General features: G+C 42.4%; 1 protein-coding gene across 1 annotated transcript in view; it reads right to left on the reverse strand.

Annotated features, from left to right (window-relative positions):
* The window catches only part of BAIAP3 (BAI1 associated protein 3), a 534,732-nt gene that overhangs the window by 97,815 nt on the left and 416,661 nt on the right, over window positions 1-20,256 (reverse strand). The window contains exons 18-22 of the mRNA XM_089682088.1: window positions 13,045-13,101; window positions 9,695-9,792; window positions 8,808-8,859; window positions 4,987-5,135; window positions 2,921-3,044 (exon numbers count right to left, since the gene is read on the reverse strand). Of these exons, the coding sequence (XP_089538214.1) occupies window positions 2,921-3,044; window positions 4,987-5,135; window positions 8,808-8,859; window positions 9,695-9,792; window positions 13,045-13,101 (480 nt within the window). The remainder of the gene's footprint in view (window positions 1-2,920; window positions 3,045-4,986; window positions 5,136-8,807; window positions 8,860-9,694; window positions 9,793-13,044; window positions 13,102-20,256) is intronic.

Consider the following 20,256-nt stretch of genomic DNA (forward strand, 5'->3'; position numbering starts at 1 on the left):
AGTGACTGTCAATCACTGCTCTCTGTTCTGGACTGTGGAGATGCACTGAGAAGCTGAGCCAGCTGCCAGTCGGGTAGGTGGGTGGATCCTGACATTGTTGTCAGGATCCCTGCAGAGCCTGGACCAGTTCTGTGACATCAGCTGACAGCAAATTTTAGCATTCCTGTGATCCATAGGAGAAGTATGGCCAAAAGAACTTTGACCATACTTCTCCTTTAATAAAGATCATTCTGCTTTAAATAAATTAATAACCATATATTCCTGATGTTTTCCTATGTTGTTAGTATAGTATAATGCAGCTGAAAAAAGCAAGCTATTAAGTTAGTTAACAAACACATATGTTAAGAATGCCCATCTAGTTACAAGAATCAAAAGGCCTAATCAAAGAAATTCCAGTCGTGCTTTCTGTTTCTTAATCTCTTTTCTGAACTTTACACTAGTTCCAATTTTATCCGCCACTTAAATTTAAAAGAGCCACTGTCCCCAGGGGGAACATAGAAGATGAAGAATCTGCAGCCTGCTAAGGGTTCCTGTTGTATGATCTCAAGCTTTTATGTTTGTTTTAAACCAACGCATTGGTTTTCTTTTACAAAATGTGCAACACCCTGCCTCTGGCTTCACCATCCATGAAGATGCAAGTAAGATCCAAAAGCTGTATATTACTGCAAGGGGCTGATATAAAAATCAAATACCCAATCTTAAAGTTCCCAAATATTCTACAGAAATCTAATAAAGTGGCTGTAAACCTCTGCAAAAGCAAAATGAACAAAACATATCCTTCTATGGTGTGTACTTGTCTTGATCCAAAGCACCTATTGTGATTTCTGTCTGCTCTGCCATTCCTCTGCTATCTGCACGAGTCACTTATAAGGGTCAATGCCAATACCATGCAATCCCAAGAGACACCACCGCTCATCACACAGTGGATGATTAAAAGCCTCAGCTGTGTATGTTTCCTAACGAGAATGTGTAGAGGGGAGAATGTGTCCCTTCCCTCCACTCAGTTCTCAGTTTATACTCAGCTCTCCTCTCTGAGCTGGGCAAAGTGTGACATCACATTCCTGCCGAAGGGAAACAAAGAAACACAGCACCTCTAAGTGTGTACTGTGAAGGCATTTAATAGAAAGATAAGTAGTAACTCACATCTTAGAATTTAAAAACAGGTTCATGGGTAAGAGGGTGAGATGTCTATAGCCAGATGTTGTGTGACTGATCCAGAGAGGAGATCGATTAGTCCACCAGCAGGTAGTGCTGTGTATGTGCAACATGGATGTTAAGCCTGGTGGAAACTCCAAGGTGTCTGCCAGCAGATGGTGCTGTGCATATGCAGCATAGATGGTGAAGCCTGGCAGAGTCTCCAAGATGTCCGGGATCAGCACGTGTGGCATCTGACATCATCAAAATGTGACACGTTTCTGAGCATGTGCAGGACGAGAGGAGTCCAGGCGCGCTCTTTCATCAGGCAGGGCATGATGAAACGCATCGCATTTTGATGACGTCAGACGCCACACGTGCTGATCCCGGACATCTTGGAGACTCTGCCATGCTTCACCATCTATGCTACATATGCACAGCACCATCTGCTGGCAGACAGCTTGGAGATTCCACCAGGCTTAACATCCATGTTGCACATACACAGCACTACCTGCTGATCGATCTCCTCTCTGGATCAGTCACACAACATCTGGCTATAGACTTCTCACCCTCTTACCCATGAACCTGTTTTTAAATTCTAAGATGTGAGTTACTACTTATCTTTCTATTAAATACCTTCACAGTACACACTTAGAGGCGTTGTGTTTCTTTGTTTCCCTTCTGCAGAGTTATGCTTCGCTACTACGCAGCTTGCCCTTAGTGCCTACTGGACTACCTTTACCCCTGCCCATTTTGAACTCATCAAACATACATGGACTGCCACACCATGCTCCTGTTATCCCTTTTGCATCACATTCCTGCCCCCTGCTATCTGAAGGTCAAAATGCTGTGTAAAATGTGTGCATTAGAAGGCTATAGACGACAGAGAGCTTCAGATAACCAGGTACAACTTATGTAGGAGAATTTTTTCATCTCTTTGTATCACCTGATGCTAGCCAATTCAGTGGGTATTTGTAAGGGTTTACAATCTCTTTAGCCTATTATTCTGGCCATTTGTGGTAAGATAGGTCTGGTTGTCTCAATTTGCTAGACCAGGTAAAGATGGAAACATTTAGACCAGTAGTTCTTAACCTTTTATGAATTGTGGACCCATTAAGTGTCTGATGAAATTTATGAACCTACTACCCAGAAATATTCACATAAACACAACATTGCATGCAATGAATATATGTACATTATTTTACTGAAATTTGATTGCCTCATACATGTAGAATTATACTGAATCTGAGCACCACAAGCCAAAAACCAAATTTATTTTATTTTTAAAATTCAAAGTGAACTCACCCATCCATATCTGAGTGTTTTATTTTGCTGAGAAATCACTTTGAAACACACACCCCCCTAGCATTTCTGGCCGTGGCCATCTTGAGTAAGGGCAGAAGATTCATGTAGCATTCACTTTCTGGAGTCCATCTGCCCTTAGCCCAGGCATGCAGACAGGAGGGTGTGCTTAGCTGAGAAAAACCCTTCACCCCTGCGATAAAATACAGCATGTCTGCAGATTGCAGATCACTGCAGCGCATTGCATTGTGAACAGCGGTGACTGCCGTCCTTCCAGCGTGGAAAAACACGGGTCACTGCATTATGTGTGAAATAGCCCCAATGGTTCATTTTAGACATTTGTAAAAAACAACATGTTAAAATAGTCAAAAGTTAAAGTTCAGTAAGGTGATATATATTCTTGGAAGACACCTAATATAAAGCCAGAACAATCCATACGTTAGGTGTAGATTACATTTTGTAAACACAAATACGTTCTTCTTACCTTATCAACCTCTACAGCCCGATGTATTCTCTCACAGGTCTTTTCATGCACAGTTTGCAGCCATGTGTGGATGGACACTTTAAAGAGCTCATGAAACCCCGTCAAGGCCAATGACTTGTTGTCTCTGTGAAAAAAATGTGGTGTGAAGGAAATTTCACAAGAAGGCAACACAACAGAAAAACAGATTATTTTCCAAGTGTTGATTGTATTATTCAGACGATAATTCCAAGATAAACTTCAATAACAAAAATATGGTGAATATGCAACTGAACTCACTACAGCAGAGCTTTACTATTGCCTGTGACCTTAGCTAGCAGATCTCCCTCCAGCCAAGATAAGGGTGGATCACAATGTAGGAACACACGTCACAACCACGTAAAGGGTGCTATGATGACGCATTTCGGAGGCATGCTCCTCCTGGCATTCAGATCTTAAGGGACCACACCACTCTAAAATTTTACAATTAGGTCCTTAGTATACAGAGGACCCTTGATGCAGGACTGCGGCTTACGTGTGTATTTCCAAATTTATGCAAATAAAACCCTCTGTTTTTAACGCAAACTGCTATACAGGGTCAAATGGTTGTTTTGCAGGCTGGATGGTCCCTTAACATCCGAATGCCAGGAGGAGCCATTGTTCCTATAAAACCTTTGATGAGAGGGAGTGAGTGTGACTTCATAAAGGAGGAAATGCCTCCAAAACGCATCATCATAGCAACTGTGACGTGTGTTCCTACATTGTGATCCGCCCTCCCTTGGAGATACCAGCTGCCTACGAAACATGACGCTGACTGGACTGGGCGCACGCGTGGTGGGGAGGAATGCCAGCAGTCTGTCACTGTGCCTTCAGTGCAGCCCTCGCTTGCTTGCGGTTGGCAGTGGATCACCCAGATGCTTCAGATCTTACAGGGACCACATGGTGGATCACTTTACATGCAGACATGCTTGTTACCTATGTGGAAATGTGAGTGCAATCTGATTTTTAATCCTGATTTTTAAGTTTTTAACCCTTATTACAAGAAAATGGTATTACACTACGGTGGTCGTGCGCTCTCTCTTTGTATGTTTTAGACCATAAAATGTAGGCAATTAAAAAAAGTAATTCATAAGGCATGATTTATAGGTGACCTCCTGGCAGACAAAGATATACTGGTTAATGCAGTTATGTATTCATTACAAACTGTTATTTCTAAAAGGCACTAGTTTAGGTACCTGAACTTGACTTAACCTAAATAGCCTCATGTAATCTTCTGTACTGTAGGATTTAGTCTGGAAGATGATGGGCAGGACTAAGAACCAATTACATGTGCTGCATGCAAATATACTGTAAAGCAACATGATGAAATCATCATTCAGCTCCCTCACTGGCCAATTATAAATGGACAGGGAGGTGACCAAGATAATTTGCTTAACTACAGGAGAGAGAAGACAGGCCACCAGCCTGGCTATAATGTCTGGCAATGTTGTGTAAAACATCTCCCATATGCGTTCATCCTTGGATTTAGCAGTTTTTATGGAGATCAGCTTTAGGTTTAAATTTCAGAAACACTGTCGAGGGGTATCAGAATGGCTTAACAGGGATGTCCATTAACATTCTTCCCATAGCAAGTCCATACAAGTCTCACTTTTTAACTTCAAACCAGCTCTGGAAAAATGAGAGAAGAATCTGACACCTTGGGTTTTCTATGCTTATCCCTTCAACAGATCAACTTGACCTCAAGCAAATGTCTGTTCTTAGCTTGTTAACCAGATATACACTTAAGAATGAAATTCAAATTTAAAGTAAATATGTCAGATCATATAACTGCATGAACAGGGTGCCTGTATTGATCTTCATTTTTTTTCTTGGTGACTGGAGAGAACTTTAATCCCGGATGTATGCTATACAGAGTTCTTGACTACTGTGACTTAGAGTTAAGCCCCACCCTCTGCCATTCAGCAACCCAATCACTGGCTCTCAGATTGGATAACCAAATACGTAGAGGCAGGGCATACTGTACGTCAATTAAGCCATTACCTACATTCAAACATCCCACCAAGATTAACAAATTAGTAAAAGCCACATACTTTAAAGGTAGATAATCTCGAAACCGCCTTAGTTCATTAAGGGTGATATAAAGTTCAAACAGAGTTTCCCCAATAGCATGAGTGATGTGAGGCTCCTCTTGTTCTGATGTCTTAAGGTTTTCCATTATAATGCTTACTTCATCAGCCACCTATAAACAAAAAAATAATGTAACATACAAAAGCTAATTGTGTCCTGGACATTTCTCTTACACAACACAGTAGTCATATACAGTGCCCAAAAAAGTTATTAGCCCCCTTTCTTATTTTCTGCTATTACATTTGTTGTATAAAATTAATAATAGCTGAAGATTTAAAAATATGTCTAATTTGTTGATCGCATGTTTTTTAACCAAGGTTTGGATCTAAAACATCCAATGTGAGAAATAGGCATTGATAGCGGAGGAGGCAAATGCTTTTTTACAATATTTTAAGCAAAGGCACTTGCTGACACCTACTGGCTCTGTATTACCTGAATTATTTTATTACCATTGGTTAGGATACAGCAAATGCCATATCTGACAAGATGCACCATTGACCAGCAGTAGCATTGCATTTCCCAGTGATTTTCCGTATTTCCAGTCATTAGTAACCTCACTGAATAAGCCTACATAATAATGCTCTGCTGCTAGTGCCAGTTAAGCCATGGTAGATGGTGTGAAAGAAATATAGCATATAGAACATGAACTATTGTATGCTTCCTATAATCACCAAACAACCTCATAAATCAATCTGTGATAGTACTTATCATTATTATTATTATTATTATACAGTATTTATAAAGCGCCAATAGTTCACTCAGCGCTGTACATTACAAAGGGGGACAGAACATGTGACAGAACAATACCAATACAATGCAAAACATGAGGGGATCGAGGGCCCTGCTCTTTCGAGCTTACAATCTAGAAGGGATGGGGCAGTGGTACAGGAGGAGATAGCTGTGGGGGATGGAGTGGTAGGAAGAGTGGAGGAGGTCGGCAAGTTAGCAGGGGGTGAGGTAGGCTTCCCTGAAGAGATGGGTTTTCAGGGTGCGCCTAAAGGAGAGGAGAGTAGGTGATAATCTGATGGGTTGGGGCAGGGAGTTCCAGAGGATGGGTGACACCCTGGAGAAGTCCTGGAGGCGGGCATGGGAGGAGGAGACCAGGGAACTAGAGAGAAGGAGGTCTTGTGAGGAGCGGAGTGTGCGTGCTGGGCGGTACTTGGATATTAGGTCAGTGATGTAGTTCGGGGCAGTATGGTGGACGGCTTTGTACGTCAGTGTTAGGATTTTAAGTTTGATCCGTTGCGCAATCGGAAGCCAGTGGAGGGATTGGCAGAGGGGGGTGGCGGAAATGGAGCGGTTGGAAAGGTGAATGAGTCTGGCAGCCGTATTCAGGATCGACTGAAGCGGGGATAGCCAGCGGCGAGGCAGGCCAGTGAGGAGGGAGTTGCAGTAGTCGAGTCGTGATATGATGAGGGAGTGGATGAGCTGTTTAGTGGTTTCTGGGGTTAGGAACGTGCGGATTTTGGCGATGTTGCGGAGGTGGAGTCTGCACGAGTTTGTTAAAGATTGCACTTGGGGCTGGAAGGATAGGTTGGAGTCCAGAATGACACCAAGTACTCTGGCCTGCATTGCGGGTTTGATATTGGCGTTGTTGGATGTGATGTAGAAGTCAATGGGGGGTGGGGTTCGGGCTGGGGGGAAGACAAGGAGCTCGGTTTTGGAGAGATTCAGTTTAAGGAAGTGGAGCGACATCCAATCTGATATGTCGCTCAGTAGGTGTGTGATTTGGGCAGAGACCGAGGGGGTGAGGTGGGGGGTTGAGAGATAGATTTGTGTGTCGTCGGCATAGAGGTGGTAGTTGAAGCCGTGAGAGTGTATGAGTTGGCCAAGGGAGGAGGTGTAGATGGAGAAGAGAAGGGGCCCAAGGACAGAGCCTTGAGGGACCCCAACAGAGAGGGGGAGTGAGGGGGAGGTGGTAGCATTATAGGTAACGCTGAAAGAGCGTTGTGACAGGTAGGATGAGAGCCAGGAGAGAGCAGAATCTCTGAGGCCGAGGGAGTGTAGTATTTTGAGGAGGAGGGGGTGGTCAACTGTGTCGAAGGCCGCAGAGAGGTCAAGGAGTAGGAGCACTGAATAGTGGCCATTAGCTTTGGCGGTTAGAAGGTTGTTGGAGAGTTTGAGTAAGGCGGTTTCGGTGGAGTGTAGGGGGCGGAAGCCAGACTGTAGGGGATCGAGGAGGTTGTTGTCGTTGAGGTGAGAGCATAGGCGGGTGTAGACGAGACGCTCGAGGAGTTTAGATGTAAGTGGGAGCAGGGAGATGGGTCTGAGGTTGTTCGGGTCATTGGGGTCCAGGGAGGGCTTTTTAAGTATGGGGGTGATGTGTGCATGCTTCAGTGGGGAGGGGAAAGTGCTGGAGGAGAGGGAGAGATTAAAGATGTGGGTGAGGGAGCGTAGGATGGAGGGGGAGGGAGGTCGTAGGAATTGTGAGGGGATAGGGTCGAGGGGGCAGGTGGTGAGGCGGGCATCAGAGAGGATCTTGGAGACTTCCTCGATGGTAGTAAGGTCAAAGGTGTGGAGTGTTGGGGGAGCTTCAGTATGAGGAATGTAGGGTGGGGTGGGAGTGGAGGTCAGAGCAGTGGTGGGGCCGTGGGAGAGGGGTGATGAGGGGGTAGCTGAGTGAGGGGGAACGGGGTTGGAGGGAGTTTGAGCAGTGACAAAGTCCCTGCGGGTAATGTCGAGGGGGAGGGGGGATGAGGGGGTAGCTGTGTGAGAGGGGACGGGTTGAGAGGGCGTGTGAGTTGCGGCAATGTCCTTGCGAATTGTGTCAATCTTGTTTTTGAAGTGATTGGCAATCTCAAGGGCGGTGAGTGAGGTGCTGGGTGGAGGTGGGTATCATGTGCGATGCCTCTTGGTTCCACAAAGAAGAAAATTGTTACTGGCATTAGTGACATCCTGAAATATTTATTTTGAGATTAACACCCAAGGTGAAGAAGCTATTTTTAGGTTACAGTTTGTTTTTTCAATTTTTCATCTTACAGTGCACATCTGCGATAAAAAAAAATTCAGCCCACCTCCCTCCTGATTTTGGAACACCAGAGATCTCAGTTGATATTCTCACTGCACCTCTTCGATCATGTAAGCCTTTGAGGGAATCTCCAGAATAGGGGTACTTATTAAAATGCACCATGGCAAGAGGGTGTGTTAAGGGGAAGGGCTTATGTGCAATCCACCTGTGCCCCAAGTATCTACCTAGCATGAAAGGAAAATTAGAGTGAAGCAGTAATCAATTTGCATGACAATGATAGATAATTTGAAAAGTGAGAAGACAGATCAAGTGATGGAACTGCTTCACTTATGAATCATTAGAGAATCAAGCCCATTATGTTGATTTAATTCATTAGCACTTATTATTATTCTGTACTGAGGACTGAGCCAGCAATATCACATAAATTAGAACTTGGTGTATTGTGAGGTTAATGTGAATCACTTCCTCATGCTTGTATGTGACATCCAATTTTTTATTTGATTCCAAGGGTGCTTGTAATTCCTAGGAAATGACTGGACATCCAATCAAAAGAAAATCTGAATGATAATTGCCTAGTGGTATGATCTAGGATTCTTGGTATCCTGGGAGCCAACCCAACACTGAGTATTAATACGCCTCACAACCAATTGCCTACTTTATAGTGTGTATATTGGAACCTGTTTCACTTTTACACATTTTAGAATTTTTTTTAGCAGCATACAAATTGTTCTATTATACTAACAATGTAAAATGCTGAAGATATTTTAGGTATAAATGCCCCTGATTACACCTCAATAGTACAAAAAAATGACTTACCAGTTTTTCTAGTTGCCGGTAAGTGATGCTAAAGTAATCTACTTTGACAATGCTAGGGAAAGAGGAAATATTAATTACTTTATATACACAACTTTTAGGTGACCACACATAAACCTGAGTTTTATACAACACAATATACATTTGTTGTTTCCCTAAACAATAAGTAATTCTATAAGGGGGAAAAAAAACAAATGGATTTTCAGGTAAATCTTACTTGTAATTCTCAGAATCAGAAAAAGTATATCTCACCTCTACAATTTCTACAAATATATGAATACTTACAGTATCTACTCTTTTAAAGGGTGGTAAAATAGTAGAAATAAAGGTAAATAGTTTCTGAGCTGCAAATATTTTGAGACATCAAGCATTACTGCCTTTGTGTGCAGCTGAACTATGTAAGGACTGGTCCACACCACGAATCACACAGGAACACGCTGGGTGCAATGCGGGCGTGATACGGGTGCAGTGTGACGTCAGTCCATCTATTTGAATGGGCTGAAACTGCGCCAGACTGCAGCAAAAATATTGTATGCAGTACTTTAAAAAATGCAGAGCAACTGGATCACATGGAATTACTGTACCATATGATCCGGTGTAGGCAAATGCAACCTATGTTTGGGGTGACGTTAACATTGACATCTGCTGAACATCGCAACTGCAATGATTTTTCAATGTGGTGTGGGAAACACGCACAGAACCTGTTTTTCTCGCACCACATTCAGGTGTGAACTGGTTAAAAACCCACAAAGTCCAAAAGAACTGATCCTGTCCCACTGACGGCTAGAAGAAGGCATCTTTGAACCCATAATTATAAGTTTATGGTATTGGTAACGATCAAGGTTTATGATATTGATACTACATATGAATGGCGATTCCAAGAAACTCACTTGACAAACAGCTTGTTGTACACATTCTGGCTTTTCTCCACATCTTCATGGACAGCGTCTGCTAACTTCACCAGGCTCCTCAGCTGCTCCACATCATTCTAAAATACAAAAAAATTACATTATAAAGAGACAGATAAGTGTTTTGACCAAATAATTTGATGAGCAAAACATTTTTTTCCTTTAGGCATTATGTATCAGTGGGATATACATTAAAGTCAAGGCTTCTATAGAACAGGGTGAGCATTCTGTTTTAGCAAGCTGCACACTTTTGGGAAGTCTTATGGTTCCTCATCTAAAACCAGAGGGTCCAGAGAAGATACTTTGGATATCCCTTTTCCTTTGAGAGCCATGCTTCCCAACTGTCTGTGACTTTGTCTGCCTGTTATTTTGGCTTGGTATTTGGCATCTGCTGTGTGTTGCCCTTTACTCACTCCTATGGTCCCTAGTAGTGGCCTTTGCTCATGACTTTCATGTAAGAACCACCCAGATATTTGTCCAAACACCACTCTCCTGCAGAAACATGTCAGCAAAATGCATTCAGAAACTATAACTCCTCCACAACCATATGTCTTTTATCATGATGTAACACTCTACATATTATACTGATTTGTTCTACATCCAGTGGGTTGATTTTGTGGCCTCTTCTAGAGCATTCAAATGTAGTTTGTATGTATATATACATGTTGTGGATGGGGCTATGGACATAAGGGGTTTTGTTTACTCTAAATATAGGCAGATGTTTTTAAACTCTTTTGTTTGATTTGGATTTTAGTGTCAATCAACCTGATATGTTGGGTTGAATTGACATTAATAAAATTAGATTTTTCACTCAATGTATGTTTGTGCTTTTTAGGAGATAGTAATACACCAGTAAAGCCCCTTCAGACCTACTTGGCTGCCTCTACAGACAGCTATCATTTGTTTGGGATTTACAGTAAGGTCAAGCCTACTATGGAACAAGGTAAGTGTTTTGTCTTTGGCAGCACCCCCTAGAAGGCAATGAAGAACAGAGCACTAACTCATTATGTGGACTAGGAAAGCGTGGAAGGGGATCCCTTTGCTAGTTTGCTGCACACACCAGGCAGAGTTAGCCTTCACTTTGCCAAAGTAGTCCGAATATGTTTCCTGAATTTTGCATCTGAGTTGCCCATATTAAAGCTGAACTCCAGGCAAACAGCTACAATGGGTATAGAAAAGAATCATCCCCTTCAAAATAATCACATTTTGCTGCTATGCAACGTGAAATAAAGACAGACAGTTTTTTTTTTATCCAGGTGTATTCACTCAGTGCAACTTATAACATCCAAGTAAAAGATATAACACCAACATGTCAGAAAAACTTAAAACAAATTCAAAAACAGAATCACTGAGTTGGAAGAAGAATCACCCTCTTGTGCCAGTATTCTGTTGAACCACCTTTTGCTTTAATTCCAGCCTTTAGTCTGTTGGGATATGTCTACTAACTTTCCACATCTAGACTTTATAATATTTGCTCACTCTTCTTTGCAGAACTGCTCAAGTTCAGGTAAATTTGATAGTGACCGTTTGTGGACTGCAGTCTTCAATTCATTCTACAGATTTTTCAATGGGGTTTAAGTCCGAGCTCTGACTAGGCCATGCAAGGACATTCATGAAATAATAAAATTTTAGTCTCATCTGAACATAACACCTTTTTTCATGTGGGCTCAGGATCTCCAAGGTGCGTTTTGCCAAAGTTCAGTCATGACTGCATGTGGCCTTTTTTGAGAAGTGGCTTTTTTCTTGCAACCTGCCCATACAAGCCACATTTGTGGAGAATTTGGGATATTGTTGTCACAAACACATACTAACAATGACCACTCTTTGTCATAAATTCCTGCAACTGCTTCAGAGTTGCTGTAGGCCTCTTGGTAGCCTCTCTGACCAGTTTCCTCCTGGCTCTTGCATCCAGTTTGAAGCAACGTCCTGATCCATGGAGGATCTTTGTTGTACAAATACCTTCCACTTCTTAATAATAGACTTAACTGTGCTTCTAGGCATTGATAAAGTCTTTGAATTTTTTTATATCCATCTCCTGACTTGTTCCTGTCCACAACATTATCCTGGAGATTTTTTGACAGTACGTTGCCACCCATAGTTGATTGTTTGCTTCAGTTGCACTATCACGGACTGAAATGCTCCAGAAAAGCTCTTTTCATGTTGAGCTAATCAAAATGAGCACAGCTGATCACAGTTGAAAGTCAAATGGGTTTGTGTGCCATTGAGATGGTGATTAGCTACACCTGATTGAGTATACAAGTCATTTGTAGGAGAGGGGTGATCCTTTTACCAACTCAGTGATTCTGTTTTCGATTTTTTTTTTCCCCTGACATGTTGCTGTTATATCTTTCACTTGGATGTTATAAGTTGCACTGGTAAATACAGTTGGATAAAACAAAAACTGTCAGGTTGCAATGCAACAAAATGTGATTATTTTAAAGGGGGGGGGGGGTAATTCTTTTCTATACCCACTGTATATACAAATATAAAATACATATATGGTAGCTGTTTTATCTGCCAACAGATTTGCATTTCTGTCCCTTTGGTCCTGAGATTTACACAGCTCCACTGTGCAACGCAACCCTGCATGATAGGGGAGGAGCCCTGCACTTTCACTGCTGCAGTACCACTGTTGATCTTACAGATATCCTTCCTACACTCACTGGGGGTTATTTACTAAAACTGGAAACAGCAAAATCTGGTGCAGCTCTGCATAGAAACCAATCAGCTTCTAGGCTTTTTTTGCTAATGCTTAACTAAACAAGTTAGACGTTGATTGGCTACCATGCACAGCTGCACCAGATTCTGAGTGCTCCATTTCTAATGAATCTACCCCATAGTGACTAAACAGTGAAAGGAGAGTAGCTCATCTATCACTCTTCCCTTTCCTCCTATGGGCATGCTCCTCTACTGCAGTACATCTGATACCAGGTCAAATTCAGGTAATTACACTGCTTGCATGTAAAAATAAATTTCATGATGTTAATAATTTCAAAGCTGTATTTATTTGTGTCTTTTTATATCTGCCTGGAGTTCATCTTTAAGCCACCTATAGGGACTCCAAGCTTCAATTTGTGATTTCCCTCCCATTTTATAATTTAGAAAAGGCATTCTGTGTGCATGACTTCTATTTTTTGCATGTATGTAGAGGACGACGGGGATCTTGTACTAAGCTGCTTTATGGGTATTTACAGAAAGCATTATTCAACAAGAATTTGATCCAAGTTTGCTATGAGTACAGTATACATGATATGGGCTAAATTGTTTATTTGTTTACTAACTTTGGGTTCTGAATCAATTTGACATGAACACCAGTAAATCGTTGGACTCACCTTTTCCACAGGTTTGTATGACATGTAGGTCTTTTCATACCATTCTAGTGTGCCTTTCTGAAAAACAAAAACCAAAGTCAATGCTTTGGTAAACCAATCCCTTGCACATTAATTAATTTCACTGAATACCAGCATTTGACTAAATAGATATTTTAAAAAAGACAGGAACTCCTCTTACTAAGCTCTGCGTGACTTCAGCGTCTCCAACTAATCTAAAATAATTAGGTTCGTGTCACTTGAGAAGAGTAAATAGCAGAGTCATTGAGCCCAGCATTGGACAGCGTGGGGGTGCACATAGAATATTCTATAGAAGTATACACAGAATACACACAATGGCATGCAGTGGTCTATTCATCTGTTCCTGGCTCGGCTTTCCTTTGCAGTAAAATGGGGTGATATTAGCTCAGTAATGAATGGAAATGAACATGAATGCAAAGTCAAAGATACAAGTAAAACATAAAATATTTATTTTTTAATGCTTTACCGTCTCTGCATTTCTCTTCCCATCATACTTTAACACTCTCATTTCTGTGAACATTAGATTATTCTGGAATTCAGGTGGTAGAGTGCTGGACATCAAGCATGGTAGAGGTCCCATATAAATCAAATGAATGCTTTAGTGGGCAGCTTCCTATTGAAGCCAGAACAGGGTCCCTGGGAGAATCATCAGCAAGAGGATTACATTTTGGCCTAAATTTATGAAGAGATTTGACTTTTTTATTTTATTGCATATATTTTATAGCAAAAAATAGAAAACATTTTCTTTTTTCGTTTATATATTAAAAAATAAAAAACACCACCAAAGAAAGTCTATTTGTGTGAAAAAAAAATTATATAAATTTTGTTAAATTCGAGCAGTGTTGAATAGCAAAAAATGATCTGGTCGTGAAGGGAGTAAAATCTTCTGGAGCTGAAGTGGTTATAGAGCATCCCAACTTTTGTTGGAATTGAAGTTGTAATTATTTTTATGGAATTCATGAATTGATACATTGGTGTAATAAAAATAACAAAAACAAATCTGTTTCTGTTATAGTATAGGCGTGATGAAGGGGGATTGTGCATAACCACTGAAACACGTGGGCTGATAAACCCTTTTATTGGCCCAAACTAAAATTCATATTGGGACCAATTAATTTCTTTCTGCTACATGTCTTTGGTAAAACAAATCCCAATAAGTGTATATTATTTAGTCTGTAGGAAAGTTATAGCGTCCACAAACTATGGGATATGTATTTGAAAATTGATCAATCCTAATGTACTGAGGGCCTATCCTATTTCTTGAGACTCTAAAATGCCAGGACAGTATAAATACCCCTTTTTTGGAAAGTAGACAGTCTGAGGTATTTAGTAAGAGGCATGGCATGTTTTTTGAAATTGTAATTTTTGTGTCACAATTTTTTAGAAAACAAAAAAAATTAATACAGTCACCAACACAGTACAGCATCATTATATGATTGGTGTGGTGATGATCAGGGACACCGATTGGTGACACCATGATTTTTTTTACACTTTGATTGTTGGTACAATGAAGATCATTGTACCAGCAATGCTTTGAACTGTCATTAATGGGTTAAGACAGCTGTGAATACTAGTAATATGTGAGTGGCTACAGCTAATCACATGGTACAGGGTGTTGTGATTGGCCCAGGCACAATGTGATAAATGTGGGCCAACCACAGCTCACTAACCTCACTAATAAAAGAAGCAAAGACATTATGAATCATATTGATTAATAACAGCTTTGTTGACCTTGTGATCACATGATCACCAGGCCCCAAGTCCTGGGATCCGCATTCCACTAGGGGGGGCGGGGAGTGTGGCGAGTGCTGCACACCCTGTTTCTGTACAGGCAAAATGACGTATGGGTACGTCGATTTGCCTGTACCTGCCACCTGCCCACAGTAGATGTACTGTGGGTGGTCAGCAAGTGAGTAAAATATACGTAAAAACAGAATGTAATGATTTGCAAATATCATAACATTTTACAATATGGGTAGATAATAGAAAACACATCAAATGTTTAAACTGAGAAAATGTGCCATTTAAAGAAAAAAAAGCATGTTTTAAAATTGATGGCAGCAACACATCTCAAAGAATTGGGACAGGGTAAAAAAAAAGCTGGCAAAATAAGTGGTACTAACAAGGAAGAGCTGGAAGAACATTTTGCAACTAATTAGGTTAATTGACAACAGGTCAGTAACATGATTGGGTATGAAGAGCATCTTAAAGAGTCAGAGTGCCTAAGGAGTAAAGCTGGGCAGAGGTTCACCAATCTGTGAAAAGCTGCGTCTACAAATTGTCAAACAATTTCAGAATAATGTTCCTCAATGTAAAATTACAGAGACTTTAAATATATCATCATCATCATCTACAGTACATAATAACATAAAGTGCACTAGCAACAGGCATGATTCTGTGACATCACTGTGTGGGCTCAGGCATACTTTCAAAAATCACTGTCTGTGAACACAGTTTGCTGTGTCATCCTAAAATGCAAGTTAAAGCTCTGTCATGCAAGGAAGAAGCCATATCTGATCATGATCCAGAAACACCGCCATTTTCACTGGACCAAAGCTCATTTAACATGGTCTGTTGCAAAATGGAAAACTGTTCTGTGGTCAGATGAATCTAAATTTGACAGTCTTTTTTGGCAACCATGGACGCTGTATCCTCCGAGCTAGAGAGGAGAGGAACCTTTGGGCTTGTTATCAGTGCTCAGTTTATAATCTTGTATCTTAGATGGTATGGGGGTGCATTAGTGTGTATGGAATGGGCAGATTGTACATCTAGAAAGCACCATCAATGTTGAAAGCTATATCCAAGTTTTAGAGCAGCATATGTTCCCATCCAGACAACATCTTTTTCAGGGAAAGCATTCAGCATCAGCATTGCTTCGTACTAGAGGAGTCCAGGTGATTAACTGGCCTGCCTGCAGTCCAGAACATTCAACAATTGAAAATCTTTGGTGCATTTTGAACTGAAAAATACAATACAGACCCAAGACTGTTGAACAGTTAGAATTCTATATCAGGCAAGAATGGAACAACATTCCTCTCCCAAAAGCCTCAATTTTCTGACGTTTACAGAGTGTTGTTATAAGAAGAGGGGATGCTATATCATGATAAATATGGCCCTGTCCCAATGTGTTACTGCCATCAATTTCATAATTTCCTTATTTTTTTCTTAAAATGGTACATTTTCTTAGTTTATACATTTGATATATTTTCTATTTCTATTATGAATAAAATATGGGTTTATGAGATTTGCAAATAGTTACATTCTGTTTTTATGTAGATTTTACAGTGTCCTAACTTTTTTGGAATTGGGGTTGCAAAAACATATTGTTAATGTGTTTTAATAATATTTTAGTGACAAATAAAAATTAATATCAGGACCAATTCCTATCTTGAAGCTCCATACAATGATCATTAAAGACATCCCCTGCTTAGGGTCCTTGTACATCACACTGCACATCAAAATGCATTGTGATTAGTAAATGTATGTTATTATTAAAGTGGTTCTGCATTAAGGTAAAAAACCTTCCACTGCCTGTTCCCCCCCCCCCCCATGTGCCCGAATCCCACATCGATCCAGCACTGTACCTGTCTGCAGCTCTTCTCTCTACTCTTCCTGCTCTCACAGTCTTCACTGAAAGCAGTAGGTGTTATTGGCTCCTGCTACTGTCAGTCAAATCCTGTGAGGAGGGAGTGGGGGGCGGGGCTGAATTGCACTGTGTGTATCTATGGATGCACATAGCCCAGCTTGGGTGCACACCCGCCATGTGCACCCATAGCACACAGCTTGATATGGGGGCACACGCAGAAGAGTAGGAGCACACAGCACTGGCGGGGTACCCCATAAGAGGGGACGCTTAATGCAATACCCCTGCACAGAGCAGGTAAATATAAACCTTTTTTTTTATTTAAAAGATAAGTATTGGATTTTTTTTTTTTTTTAGACTTACCTACGTGGACTCAGCATGCTGCATCTGTCCTCCGCTGGCTCTTAGGGTGAGAACTGAGCAAACAGACACCACTGATCGCTCAATTCTCCATGCTGCTCTGAGTAGACTGAAGGTCCCTGCTCTGAGCAGACTGAAGGTCACCTCTCTCTGCTCTACCCTCCCAGCGTTCACTGGAGCGCTGTGGCTCTCAGCGGCTCACTGAGATGCTGAGCCAGGTGCCAGTCCAGGAATCTGGAGTGACACCAGCCAATAGCAGACTTTAGCCCGCTGTCAGTTGAAAATGGGACACAGGAGTGCAAACCGAACTGCACTCCTGTAATCTACAGAAGTACAGTCAAACGAGCTTTGGCTGAGGGCATGGCTTGGACATGGCGGCATGAACAAGCTTCTTGGAGAGCTTTGCCGAGATCGCTGCCCAGACACCCAGTCTAGCCCACTCTGGCAGCTGCAATGCCTGATAATAGGAAACATCCGTCAGCGCACGGGGGACCACACAATCAGGAGAGCACACAATATTTCCTGCTGCAACATTCAGTAGGGTCTCTGGCCTTGACTACCGCCTTTCTACCCAAGATGGCACCAATAAAATCCGGACAGGCTGTATCTTCCTTCTCCAGGAAATCGTCTGCTGCACAGATGCTCTCTACATCAGCGGTGGCCACCTCGGCAGCCAGCCCAGACTCCCTTATCTCTATGCCTATACTGCCTTGAACGGACTTCCCTAGGGATCCCACTCCCTCCTTACCCCCGACACTACACCATGATGGTGACCTCCGGGGAATGATCGCCAAGCTGCCGCCCAAGAAGGATATGCAGGCTATGGCAACCTTTATTGTCAACGCTCTCTCTCTCTCGAGATCCAGGACCTACATCAACAGATTGACTCAGTGGAGGAGAGTGATTGCTCTGGAGTCTGCCTCCACTGACATGGAGACTTGGCTCTTGGTACTGGAAGGGGGCCGAACTGACTATCGCCGCCAGTTCATTGATGTTCAACTACATATTTTGGATGGAGAGAACAGGAGCAGAAAGAACAATCTGAGGTTGCAGGGCATACCGGAGGGCACAGCGGGCATAGACCTCCGCCTGACAGTGACTGCCATTCTTGACCAGTTGTTGGTCAGGCCCCTCACTGAGGAGTTGGAGCTCGATCAAGTTCACCGTGTGGGAGGTCTATGGCGGCGAACCACCCAGACGTACCCCGTCTGTGACGGAGGATTGACAATGACACCAGTGGCCTTGAGGCCTCCAGGGACTACTCCATGCGAACTCTACTCTCTGTTCATGTTTGTGAGTGTGGTCTTACCTGTCTATACTCTGTGAATGTGGCTGGCCTCTAGCCCACGGGCCTTGGGATATTCCCATCATCCTTATGCAGAGACCATAACCCACTTAGGCAGTTGGTTACCTGGGGGGCCATCCTCGTTTGGATCGGGCTCCCACTGCTCTCTGTCTACCGTGCAGTGCCTTACATGACTACCTCTGGCAGGAAGGCCTCCTATAGTTAGGCCCTCACTGGCGGTATTACACTGGCTGTTATTGTTCATTTATTGTTATTAAGTTGGTTGCAGATGCTTTATTAAACATGTTCATTCTTGGCAGGCGGCGCCTGGCTGAGGAGTATCATGTCTCCGAATACTCTTAGATCCCTGGATCATGCCCGGCTTTGTTTCACCTTCCGGTGCTAAAGTCAAAGGGGTCGTGGGAATCTCCAGCCAGACACCTCTCTCTGCAATACAAATTTTCTCCTCTTTTTTTATGGGGTAATGCTGGTGTAGGGTATCTTATCATTTTTCTATGTTGTATTTTTGTTTCTTATTGTTTCAGTCTGATAATGCTGCAGTTTCTAGGCCTCCAATGTATTTAATCTTAGCTAATAGTCTGGACAGACTGTCCTGAGCATCTCTCCCTTTTCATGTTCCCTAGTCTATCTACTACCCCCCATAGGGCCTACCCTAGAGGGTGTACTTCTGTGCAATCCGAAAGGAGCCTACTTTTAGTCTGCTACCCCTATTTCTCACCTTTTTTGTCCCCCCCCCCCCATCTCGCTCCTTCCCCCTGGTGCTTCCTCCACAATCTTTATAGATCTCTCTACTTTTGGGGAACCCATCACTACACCCTTATTCTTCTTTCTTCTGCCTGTCTACATCTTCTTTCTTCCCTTTTATACCTACCCTATTCTTTCTATATCATCCCCTGTTCTTCCCTCTTTCTTCTTTTCCCCCTTTTTCCCTCCTCACCACTCTCCTCTTTCTCCCCTACCATTCCTTCTATTTATCTCACTGATGTCTCTGATTACCTCTTCCATTCTGATCTGTTTAACTCTAATTTTTCCTCTGCATCCCCCTCCCAGGGTGTCCCCTCTCTCTTCCTTCTGGCCTGCCAATTCAGACACTATATGATGGGTACATTGCAAATTGCGTCTTTCAATGTCAGGGGCCAGACTTCTTCTGGACTTGAAAAAAAGCAAGACACAGGTGGCATTTATACAGGAAACCCATTTTCAGGTTAACAATGTCCCTAGGCTCATTAACCGAGACTTCCCGGTGGTAAACCACTGTCTGTCTCCAATTCCAAATCGAAAGTGGTTAGTATTCTACTAGCCAAAACGGTCCCCTGGTCTCTCTCTGCAGTGCGACAGGACCCGCTGGGCCGATATCTGTTTATCTTGTTGGAGGTAAGATTGGCCAATTTACAGTGACTTTTGCTAATGTCTACTTCCCTAATATGAACCACATACCATTCCTGAGGGGGTTGCTCCTGATGCTGCTAGACTTTATGGAGGGCACCTTAATTTTCGGTGGTGATCTTAACTTCGTCTTGGAACCACTCCTGGATGTCTCCTCTCGTCTCTCTTTTTCCTGCCTTAAACAACTGAAAGCCGAACTCCATCTGCTACATCTGGTCGACACCTGGCGCATATGCCATCCCAATGTGAAGGACTATTCTTATTACTCTACAGTCCACCAAACGTACTCTCGTTTAGACTACCTTTTTGTTCAACAAAAAGATTTCCTCAGAGTTCAGTCGACGCGTATAGGTGACATTGGCTTCTCAGGCCATGCGCCTGTATTCCTTGAATTGCAGATAGGGCCTGATTTCCATAGTCCTCCTTCTTGGTGTCTGAATGAAGCCCTGCTTAAGTCCCCTGAGATTAAGGCTACCCTGGAACACTCTATCAGAGAGTACTTCTCCCTGAATGCCAACTCATTAGACAACCGGTATGCCCACTCTTTCCCCTTCCATTT

Source organism: Staurois parvus, unplaced genomic scaffold (assembly GCF_062004578.1).
Source record: "Staurois parvus isolate SC_StPar_1 unplaced genomic scaffold, SC_StPar_1.0 ptg000018l, whole genome shotgun sequence".
Taxonomy (NCBI): Eukaryota; Metazoa; Chordata; class Amphibia; order Anura; family Ranidae; genus Staurois; species Staurois parvus.